Below are 12,007 nucleotides of genomic sequence, written 5' to 3' on the forward strand. Positions count from 1 at the left end.
CAAACTACACTCATAGAACAAATTTGGCCCACTGTCTGTGTTTGTAAATAAAGTTTTATTAGAATATTGCCATGTTCATTCAGTTATGTATTGCCTATGGCTATTTTCATGCTACAATAGCACAGTTGACTAGTCGTGATGGAGATGGTATGGGCCACAAATCTGAAAATGTTTACTATCTGGTTCATTACAGAAAAAGTTTGCCAATCACTAGTATATATTATTATACATTAGTAACAAACCTATCTATCACCAAATATATCAGAGATTCCTTTCTTTGTAACAATCACATAATCCAGGATACATAAAACACATTTCATTAGAATGAAATCTTATTTCCAAAGAATTTAAGAAAATATTCATTTCTTCAAATTCAGTATTTGGGTCTCAGATTTCCTTCCTAGAAATTAAATCCCACTTAAAAAAATATACACACACATTCAAAAAGTGTTCTTTTATTATTCCTAGTAACATATATTGTATAAATACTCTATTTTTATATGCCTTTTTACAATCACGATATAACTTAAAAGTTTAATCATTAGAAAGAAATGTATAAAAATAAATATGTTATTATAGGCATTTATTACATACTACGGCCCTTCTTAGAAGGAACACACAAACCAATACTTATAAAGTACGTATAACTTATAGTAACATATTTTACTATATACATATGGAAAAAGTCATTCTCTTTCATAGTAGAAGAGCTGAACAGACATTCACCAGGATATGACTGTTGGATCAGCTGCTGGGGATGGACCTGCTACCCCTCAGTAGCCTCCCCACCATGATACAAATGATCTCACTGTCCCCAAACACTGGGGATCCGGTTCTGCACACCCCATTTTTGTTCTGGCGTTACATTTTTTTTTTTTGCGTGACCTTGCTGACTTTCTCGAGACCCAAACTGTTTTTTTTCAAATCCATATTCTCAAAGTAGGCTTACACAAGAAGGAAAGAAAGGTAGGAGGTACCAAACTTGTGCCTCCTCTGGTTTTTACTAGCACCTGATACACTGCTGCTTTTTTCCCCCTTGTAGACTTAACACATTTTTACAAACACACGCAATTGTTTCTTTGTCAAAATGAGTTCACAAATAAAGACACAAGAATGGCACTAAAAGATAAAGATGGGGTCCTTTGAGTCACGTGACATTACTAAACATTTCTGTCACGGTGGACACATTCTTGAATTCGTAACTCTCGGTACAAAAGATGACATAAACCTCTAAAACCATAGCAGCCAGGAACAGTGCTGGTTGAAGCTGTGTACTCCTTTCTCCCTTCACTGTTAGTGAGGTAAAGTAAGCCACGCCTTAAACTAAAAATCTCATTTTTCTCCTGCTTTGCATTTCCCAATCCCCACGATACACAGCATTTTTAATCAGTACCAGGAAACAGGGATTGTAATATTTCTTAAACTTACTTTGAAAATTATTTATATATTTTTAAAAACATGTCATAATGTATTTTAAAAACATGTCGAGATGTAACAAAAGGAAAAAATAATAATGCCCGGGGGGGCTTTATCATGCTATATCTTTCCTCAGAGATTAATAATCTTTTTAACTATCCTATCAAATTTGTAACTGGCAGGATATTCTGATCATCTACTTTTCTACCTACCGCTGCACTCCGATCTCCAATGAGGTACCACTGGATCGATCCCTCCAGCCTTCTTGACTTCAGCGCCTCAGCCCTCTCTCACCTCATCTTTCTCTCAACACCGACCCTGCTTAACTGCATTCTGCCATCGTGCAAAAGTCTATGTAATGTTTGGGCTTCTTTAAAGGATCGCAGCTCTCATGAGCCAACACCCCCCCATCATGGGACAGACACTGCAAGGTTCTCTTTTTGTAACCCTTCCCACAAGTCTTGGAACATGGCGACCAATCCCCCAGCTGCCAGTGGGGGCAGGGCAGGTCCGCACAAGGTCTGCTGCTGGCTGGCTTCACTTCCTTCGCACACTCGGAAGCAGGCTGCCCGTTGAGGTCTCGGCACTCCACCAGTCTTCTCTGTAAGCCCAGTCCACACGACTTGGAACACTCGCCCCACTCTTCGATGACCCATTCTGAGAAAGTAGGGATGGCGTTGAAAGATTCCTTCTTCTTCTTCACAAAGTAGGTGTACTTAATTTTCGGTCGCAGGGCATTGCCCACGGTGAGGACCTGGAAGGTCAAGGGCTCTTTGAGAGGGCTAAAGCTGCGGATTCTCTCCAGCGTTGCAGAGGAGCCACTGTACCGCAAGATGGTGCCTTTGTACGTAATGTCTTGTTCTAAAGTGGACAAAGTGTAGTTGCCATTCAAGATATATGTGCCATCGGCAGCTTTGATGGCAAGGAAGCTTCCAGTATTTCTGGAACCCCTCTGATTCCGGTGTTTCACTTCAATGTTTGTGGCCCCAGCTGGAATTGTGACAATATCATGATATCCAGGTCTGCAGGCAAGAAAAACAGATATAAAATCTCTCATTCACTGGCTAATAATATAACTTAGCTTGAAAACCATGCTAATCATGGAGAACGTAATTTTTGCCAGACCTGTAAAAAGTTACATCTAAATGATATGATCTTTGGTAGTACAGCATTTTAAAACTTACTTGACACTAGTAACTGATCCTGATACTTTCTTGCATGTAGATCCATTTCCTCCACAAATACCGCATTTATCAAACTTCTTTTTGGAGTCTATGATGCGATCACACCCAGCTTTTACACACTGTCCTTGCACACAGACAGAGGTGGAATCTGGGCTACATGGAGTGCCATCTACCACCTGAAAAAGGAAGAATACGCATCTGGTGTCACACATTAATAAGGGAAGAGCTGATGCTGTAACTATAAAAGTTTCCCTCATTAACATTACATGTCTGCTTTCCTGACCACTGTAATAAAATAGTACTCTATCCATGTCACACACTACCCTTCTCTTTGTCTTTTTTTCCCATAATACATATAGATATCAGGAAAATTACAGATTTCTAAATTATTTGTTTATTAACCTACCTCACTTCTAGCTAAGGTCAATGAAAGCAGAGTTGTTTTTTTTTTTTTTTGTCAATTTTTCTACTGCTGTATCCTCAGTGCCCAGAATAACACTTGGCTGAATAAATCACTTGTTAAATGTTGACTCTGCAACTGGGGAATATTTTGAGAGCCTACGATGATAATGACACATGACGATCTCAACCAAATTCAGTTTCATTTTCTACCTCAGAGCAAAGTGTTGTTTCTACTAGTTCAACAGATGTCCTTAAACACAAGAGGTATCAATGCTCAGGCTTCCATTTTAATGTCTATTTGCACATGCTCCTACTAGTCACCCAGTAACAAGTACTTTGGACTATGCCTAGGCTATTTTGCAAAACCACTAGTTGGTTGCCATGTTAATATATAATTTATCTAACCAGTAGTAAAGGGCTCTTCTTCATTTATAAGAGAAATAATAAGTAATTGCAAGAATTCCAAGTGCTGGATTGAAGCTTCATTCACAAATGAAACAAACAAACAAACAAACAAACAAAGGTTTAAAGCGATTAAGAGACTTTCTCCGTAGGCAGTATAATCATGCTATGCTGTTTCCCAGTATTCTCAAGTAGATATAACAAACAAACAAAAAACTCAAAGCTAGCAGTTGCTAAGGTAACTGGAAGAAAAAGAATTCTAATTTGAAACCGAACATGCTAATATGCAAATTAAAGGAAGTGCATCATAGGCTGCTTGAAAATGTAGTATAAGCCAAAGCCTCGGCTCTTAGGCAAAAAGTTAGGTGGAACAATAACTACCTTGGGCTGCAAAACAAAGAAGTAGCCGATGCTTTTGGCTTGACAGATGAGCTTGCACCTGTCCTTCGGTGAGACTCCGGCGTACTTGGGTGTCCACTCCATCGCGGGCCCACTCCCGAAGGAAGCTTTGGAGAACTCATTGTGAGCCTCACATTGCTCCTCTCTAAAGGTTTTTCCTGGAAAAAGAATGATATGATGTTATTCGGATCCATCCCTAACCATCTCCCCGTGGATACGTCTTTTTCACGCCCTGTCTACTCACCATTATTATCTGGACAGTCCTCAATGTTACATGACTTGTAGCGCACACGCTTGCCTTCACAGTACTTCCCTCCGTTCTTTGGGACTGGGTTGTCACATTCCCTCATTGTATACTGAACTCCTCCACCACAGGTTCTCGAACAGTCTCCCCAGGGTCCCCATGACCCCCAGCTTCCATGAACGGGAGTCTAAATGGGGACACACATCATCAGCGTTAGAATTCTCTACAGAACCCTTTTTAGGAAATAAAAGAAAAGTATGAGACAAAGAATCAATTATAAAAATAATCTATCTTGTGCCCCTCTCAAGGACAGATAGGGGTGTTTAACGTGTTATCAGACTCATCAGGGTCACTGCATTCGATTTCGAATTGTGCACATTTGTCGCAGTGGAAAACTCACATCAAAATGCTTCATGTCTGTCTTGTTCTCACACTTGCCGTGGACACACCATTTCCCTTCTTTACAGCTGGTGCCGTCTGCCCAAGGGAAGTGTCTGGTTTGGCACACTGGCATTCCGCCCGAGGTGCCGGTGCACCAGAGGGTTGTGCATATGCTGGCTGCGTCTGGGCAGTGTTTGGACTCCTGCCCAAATGTAAGCTGGCACTGCTTGTTTGCATCATACAAGGTCCCAGGAAGGTCAGAGGGGAGTTGTATGGGGCTCTGAGGCTTGTCCAGCAAACATTCTCCTGCAAAGAAAAATGCCAACCAATATTAATAAAATGATAAATGAAAGCATGCAGAGGGTAGATCGGTTTCAGAAAATACTTATCACAAGAGATAATACAGTGCAAAGTGAAAGCTGTAGAACTTTGGGGGAAGATGCCAGAGAGATATAAATTAAGATATGATCCTCAATGGGGGTATTTCTGCATTAACAGTGAGAGGAAATTATTGTTCTGCTAAAAATTCAAATTAATTTAAGTCAGGAGTGACTTGGCCAGAACACTACCTTTTACTGGAGTAAAATATTCAAAAATGTATGTTCTTGGCAGTGAAAGTAATTTTGGAGGGAAGATAAAAAGAATGCAAAAAAAAGAAAAAAGCTGGTTTAATTAGAACTCTACACGTGGACGGTTGGATGCCATCTAGAAGAAGTAGCTGGAGAGTCTTACCATGACCATTATCCAGAAACGAGGTGATCATGTAGGCACTGCAGGGAGACCACGGCTGGTTGTGGTCCAAACTGGAAAGCATTGACGCCATCATGTGGGAATCCTTGTTGACACCATTAATGTTGACACACTGCTTTGCATCATCGTGTGGCATGTTAAACACGTGGCCTAAGAAGCAATGCCAAACCCACGTTAAAATATAGGTCATTTGCAGCATGGTATTCCTAACAAGAATTCAGTTGTCTCAAAGTGATATTTCTAGGGGGAAATATATATTTTGTGGAGACATTGTCTACTTTTCGCAGGTCGTAAACAAAACATATACATTTATTTCCAAATGTCTATAGCTCCAACTATCTTACTTTGTATTCTAATAAAGATAATCATGTTTAGAATAGTTGAAAAGTATTTTCTGTAGTTTCTAAGAAGCCCAGGCACTTAATATAGCAATATAATCTGCAGACTCTCCCTCTCATATTAATATATTATTTATTATTTTGAATTCATAAATCGGGCTTAACCCTTCCTCTGAAACAGACTTACCTAATTCATGAGCTGTGGTGAAGGCAGCTTGTAAGCCATCATCTTCTATGACTGAGCAGCTTCTGCTGGGATCACATATAGTTCCAACATCAGCCATCCCAAGAGTATCACATGTCTGGGTCCCACACAGGTCCTATAAGGAGCAAAGGCGTATCATTATAAATAGGGACAGAGCATGAACTTTGAGATCTTTTGGGGTAGGGTGTATCTTCACATATGTTTTGGAGCATCTACATTCATTGTCGTCAAGCTGTCCTTTTAGGAATACTCTGTGTGAAGTTAATCAAGATTTTTCCTAATGTTATTCAAACAGGACTATGAAAGTTGAGATATTAAAATTACAGAAGAAATAAGGAGATTGACCATGCTAGCCAACTAAAAGATTGTTAAGTGCCCAAAATTGGTGAAATGCCTTACAGACATTTGTTACAAAGCTGACTACATCCAGAGGACCTTATTATAATCGGTACTGTCTTTCTCTCACCTGTCTGGTGTAAAGAATCGCTGTGTCATAGTGCTCAGCATCTCGGTCACTGGGTGGATTATGCTGCTTTTGCCAGCTGCAGAAGTTCCTCAGAGTAAGGGCAGCGTTGGAGGTCACTTCTGGCCCTTTCTGTTCATCATAGATGACCAGGATCTTCACTACCACCAGGCTAATTGAATTCCGAATGCTGGGGTGTTTATACAGCCTGGCAGCCACGGAGAACAAGGTGAGAAGGTAATGCTTTAGGTCACTACCGTGGAACTCTGCCATGGAATGGTCGGCCACAAGCATGGTTTCCACGTAACGGGGGCTGGACACAAATCGCTTCTTTCTTATGCTTCCACTTCCTGTAAAGGAACAAGAAAGATAGTTTGCTTGGAGCAGTCTAGCCAAGAATAGTTACCTTTTCCAGAGTATATAAGGAAAGCCTAACCAGTCAAAGCAAATAAAACAAAAATACACCTGGGACAACAGTAACAAAAATATTTGCATCTCTTTTCACTGAAAAAGTTATTTAAAATTTTTTCTCCTTTACTTTAAATAAAAAGGCCATGTGCTTCTCTGAAGTCAGGCTTTTTATTTATTTTTATTTTATTTTTTTGGCGAGCAAGATTTTTTCTTGTCTTCTTTGAAATCCTACAATCAGAACAAGACCGTATGCGTATCATCCTATCCAGCTGTAGTAAAAACTTGGAGAAAGGGCAGCAGGCAGAGCGCTTTGAGTCACTCTTTCACAGGCCAGGGCTCGAATCCTGAATGAGATCATCCAGCTCCACGTGGAAGGCCCAGGGCAGGGCTGGGGCCTCTGCCAAGGGGCGGGACCTAAAGGAATCTCAGCCTGCACTGCTCTGCTCTCTCATTCCAGGGGTCCCTGGGGGTGCATCGCTCCTGCCAAACCCAGGCACAAAGACCACCCACTCTGCCCAGCAGTTTATTGCCCCGCTCCTGCTGCTCTAGGGAAATAAGTTCCTGCTTTGGGCCACTGTTGATTATTTAGAAAAGAGCCCTTGGACTCCTGAGATCCGGGGCCCAGGGAACTCCTGAACTGGGTTGTAACCTTATAACTGCTTCAAGGAGCAGTTGTACAGCGGAAAGTGGAGACCTCTATAACAAGACATGCAAGCAAATTAAAGAAGAAAAAAAAAGGCACCAAAGTGAGAGAATAACAAGAACTGGACAGTAAGCACTGCACGCAGCAGAGATGGGAAGGCGTAGCAGGAAGGATCAGCAGTAACTAACACTGAACAGTGCTTGAAAGCAGTTATGGCCGCGAGAGGGAGCGCAAACTGGGAGGCCGGGTGGGCGGCGCGGAGAGGCGGGGCAAGCTGGGCAGAGACCTCCCAAGCAGGTTCTGTAGAAGGGCCCCGCCGCCGCCAGCCGGTCGGGGTCAGCCTCTTAAATGGAGAAGGGGACAGAGGCCAGCCGAACAGAGATCCTAGCGCAGCGATGTAGGATCGCGGGCTGCACATTCTGAGAGGTCGCCATCGTTCCTCTGCCCTGCATCCCGCGCTCTCCTGCGCACAGAGTGCGCGCACAGGCCGTGGTCACAAAACTCGTGCAAAGTTTCAACGCCACCAAAGAACACATGCACAATCGTAAAAAAAAAATAAATAAATAAATAAATAAATTGACAGGATAGAAAGAAGTCGCACACGCTCACACGAGACTAAAGTGGAATGAGTTGGATTTCCAACTCTTCCTTCCTGGTCCAAATGCTTCGCCTTAGTCAGCAGAAAATCATTGATTTGTCTGTTCTGTTATGATCATTCATTATTTAGGCAAACAGAATTAAGTGTAATTAAGTGTTCTAGCAGGAGATCTCAAGTCTCATCTCTCCACACCAGGTCTCCTTGTCTGCAAATAGCAATGTACCCTTAAGTCGCGTCACAGACGTAAAGAGCTGGGAGGAGGATGAATGGAGAGACAAGTGAGAGTAACTCTTCTGCGACGGTTACCTGTTGGCTGCCCCGCGCGCTGCGGCGCTGGGTCCCTCCGCCGCCACTGAGCCTCGGCGTCCTCGTCCTCTGGCCCTGCGCCCCTTGCGAGCCGAGTCTCGTCGTCCATAACCCCGCACTTAGCGCCGCCGCCTCCCCGCCGCCTCCGCCGCAGGAGATGGAACTGGGACTGCGTCGGTGGCTCCTCCCCGGTGGCGGCGGCGGGGGCGAGGCGCACGGTGGCCGCCGCAGGCGCGGGCTGGATGAAGTATTCCTCGCCCTTCAGGTAGAAGGCGCCGCGCACGCCCTCGCAGAGGCTGAGAGCCGCTGCTGAGCTGGGGTCGTGATTCACAGTGCCGGAGTAGAAGCAGTGAGCCAGGTCACCCACGGGGTCCGGACCCGGCGCGTTGAGCCCTGGTTTGCGCCCCATGGTCTGGAGAGTGAAGCCGGGCGCCAAGAAGCCACGGTCCGGCTGCAGCTCCAGGCTCAGCTGCTGGCCGAAGGCGTCCAGGCGGAGGTGCGCGGTCCTGAGTCCCGAAGCGCGCTCCACTGTTGGGAACACCAGCTCCTCATCCTCCTCGGCGGGGCGCCCCTGCGCGCCGGGCGCAACCAGCAGTGCTGCGGCCGCCGCGAACAGCAGCACCCGCGCAGGCTGCGAGCCCCGAGACCGCCACGCCAGCTCGGTGTTCCCCATGTCGCCGCCTGCCGTACGCCTTCAGAACCCCGCGGAGACTGCTAGCTGCACCCGAGCGCCGGGAGGCACCGCGCGCTGCAGCGCAAGGAGCGAGAAGGCTATTGTTTGGGTCGGGAATGCAGAGCCTCGTTGGCCTCGCTCTGGATGGTTAAAGCTAACGATTACTATTATTCTTTGAAAAAACGCGCAGAGCCGCCGCAGACAGGGCTCCCGGAGTCTCTTGGGAGGAGGCGCTGCAGTTCTGCCTGCGAGCGGGAAGTTTTTCTTCCAGCGCAGAGTTGGAAGGAACGCGCTGCAGGCGCTGGAGGGGTGGATGCTGCGGGGACAAGAAGCGCCCTGGGACGCCTCCGGGGCGGGTGGCACCGGGCAAGGGAGGATCGATGCCTGGAGCCCCTCTTCAGCCTCCGCCTTGACCACGGTGCTGTTCGCTCTGCGCAGGGCTCTGTCCTCTCGGTCGTACTGCGCGACCTGGTTTTGGAGTGGACCTAGGCTCGGAGCGGCTTTCCAGCGAGTGCAAGAATCAGGCACCCGAGGCCGCTCTTTTATATTAGCGTCTCCACCTCCTCCCCCTCTTCCTCCTCCCTCTTGGCCGCTTTCCCGTTCCTAAAACACCGCCCCCTAAAGTCGGTGCTAGACCGCTCGCAGCGCTGCGGGCCCCGGGCGGGGGAGGGGATGACCTCGTCTCTGGCTCAGCGCCAAGGGCTCGTCAATCTGGGGACGGAAGACGCAGGAGGGGCGCTGTGTCCAGCATTTTGTACGTCCGGGGTTGCTCCTGGGAGAGGGTACTCACTTCCACTGCGTCTTCCCGCAGGCTGGTTTCCCGGACCACCTCCCTTCCCGCCGCCCCTCTGGTGCAGGAGCGCAGTTTGCGCGTTAGGCTGCAGTTCCCAGAAGGGGCGGTCAGGGTGGAAAGCTGAGTCCCTTCTCCAATATTTCCCTGAGCCTCCTTCCTCTCAACCCTCCACACTCTGCAGCCCCCTAGACCCCAGGTCTGGGAGGTGAAGCAGGGCTGCCCTTTCTAGAAAAATATCCTACCCCACTTCTCCATCTCCTTAACCTGCCACCGGCGGGTTTGCTGCAGCGCGCTCTCTTCGCCCCAACTTTTCTCGGAGAAAGCCTGGTTGGCCCAGCGCCTCCCCTAGAAAGCATGCTGGGGTGAGGGGGCCAGGAGACAACTTCCCAGGCTCTGGATTTTAAAAGGCGTGTGCATTGACCTTCACCCCTACGCTTTCCACCATCACCCCACCCCCCTCTCCCGCCTTAGAGTCTTCTCCGTGGGGACCGGGTTCATACTTCCGGAATAGGTGATCTGGAAAGCAGTTCAATTCCCTAGAGCTTAGGAAGGGAATTGCGCTTTCTTTTCATTCGGGGGAAAAAAATCTACCAGCACCCCCTCCCAGCCTGCCTTCGTCAATCTCATAGCGACCAGGCAGGCAGCAACGTCAGGGAACCCGGCTTTTCCACCCAGGGGCCAGCGGCATTGCTGGGGCTAGAAAGTGTGCAGAGGGAAAATTAAGAAATCGGCCTCTTTCCGCACCCCTCCCTCCTCTTCCCATCAGGGAAGGAAAAGGCTGCATCCGTATTATAAGAGCGAGCAAAGCTGAGCCTTTCCACCTTTAGGTCCCTAAGAAAAAGCTGAGCAACTCTTTCATCGAAAAAGAGGGAGGGGCTCAATGACACAGAGGAAGGAAATGTTTCATAATGCCTCCACAGGCGGAAAACCACAGGGACAATGGTGAGAACTACTGCCGAATCCGCGGGCAGACCTGAGTCCCTCACGTTCGCGCCCTCCGCTTCCTGGCCTTGCCGCGTCTCCTGCGTCCCGACACCCCCGCCCCTCAATTTTCACCAAGTTTTATCTCGTTCCTTTCCTCACCCCTTTATTCTGTCCCAGCCAGAAGCGTCCCCTTCAGTCCTCCAACACGTCCCTCTTCCAATATTTGCTTTCGGAATACTTTCCAACATCTTTTTCTTTCGGGGTTCTAGATTGCCTACTTAAAACATAAAACCCGAAACCTTGCTTCCCACTCTTTAGGAAAGATCAAGTGAGGAGTGGCACAGAGAAGCAAAAACGCTTTACTCTTAAAAGGGCTTAATAACAACCCCTGGTTTCCACTAGTTTAGGAATGGATGCTTTCTTAAGGGCAATTTTGTTTTTCTAAGGCTAGTGTCATAGTTAAACGCTGAATGATCAACCCAGGAATTAACATATTTTTAGCTGCAGCTCAAGGTATCTAGATGATCAGTTTTTCTTTGTTCTTCCACTTTCTTCATCCAACTAACATTTTGACACTGCTTCTGCCTACCTCCTTTCACCCAGTCTCGTTGTTACACCCTCTCATCCCTTCCTTTGCTCCTTCCAATCTAATACTGACAGACACACTCATGAGTGGCCTCATTCATTTCCATGTTGTCTAGCCTAACTCCTTCTGTTCTGAGAGATTTACTTTTCTTTGCTTCACAAGCGTCCTTTCCTAAACATCCTTATTTCTCAAACTGATTTCCAGACAGTTTTCATATTTCCCTCCTTTGTTACAGAGGTATTTTTAACTTTACATTTTTATTTCATTTGTTCTTTCTTGCTAGAAGAGAGGTTAGATACTTGGGAAAACGTTTGAGGAAAAGTCACTTTACACTTACAAGTGTGGAATTATGAAAACAAGACTGTGAAGCCATCAGTAAATTTTCGAATCTCTTGCTTAGAAGAGGACTCTGAAAACAATATAAAGCGACCAGCAGTTGGGGCCTCAGAGAGAATTTGAGATGGAGATTTCAAATACCTGAGGTGGCCTTGGGGCTGACAGACTTAACAGACCAATAAGGGTAAATGTGAGTTGGAACATAATGAGAAATTCAGAAGACCAGCAGAAAATATGTAATTTTCTAAAAACTCATGTAATGTATTCCAAACTGTCATCTCTCCTACATACACTTCAGCTTTTAAAATATGTGAGTGCAAGTTTGGGCTTTAGTCCATTTCTACCCCCAGGATGTTCTTATTGGAAGTTTGTTTAATTCATGGCATAGATTTCTAATCTTGAATGGTTTATTTAAAATTCATTCTAATTTTTGTACACTTCCTGTTGTATATACAAATAGAGATGAAAAAAAAACAAAAACAAAAAACCCCCAAAAAAACAGAGCTAAAGGCAAAAGGATAGCCAGGAACATGGCTTTTTTTTTCCATTGGGT

The 12,007-nt window shown here is 45.9% G+C and overlaps 1 protein-coding gene across 1 annotated transcript; it reads right to left on the reverse strand.

Annotated features, from left to right (window-relative positions):
• Positions 1-1,467: 1,467 nt before the first annotated feature.
• Positions 1,468-9,341, reverse strand: ADAMTS1 (ADAM metallopeptidase with thrombospondin type 1 motif 1). Its single transcript, XM_006908244.3, has 9 exons — positions 8,143-9,341; positions 6,188-6,534; positions 5,704-5,836; positions 5,161-5,328; positions 4,448-4,734; positions 4,048-4,234; positions 3,786-3,961; positions 2,601-2,776; positions 1,468-2,438 (listed from the first exon to the last, which is right to left on the reverse strand). Exons 1-9 carry the CDS (start codon positions 8,813-8,815, stop codon positions 1,739-1,741), a joined length of 2,847 nt encoding a protein of 948 aa, XP_006908306.1. The 5' UTR covers positions 8,816-9,341; the 3' UTR covers positions 1,468-1,738.
• Positions 9,342-12,007: the final 2,666 nt, after the last annotated feature.

The sequence above is a fragment of the Pteropus alecto genome, unplaced genomic scaffold (genome assembly GCF_000325575.1).
Source record: "Pteropus alecto unplaced genomic scaffold, ASM32557v1 scaffold81, whole genome shotgun sequence".
NCBI lineage: Eukaryota > Metazoa > Chordata > Mammalia > Chiroptera > Pteropodidae > Pteropus > Pteropus alecto.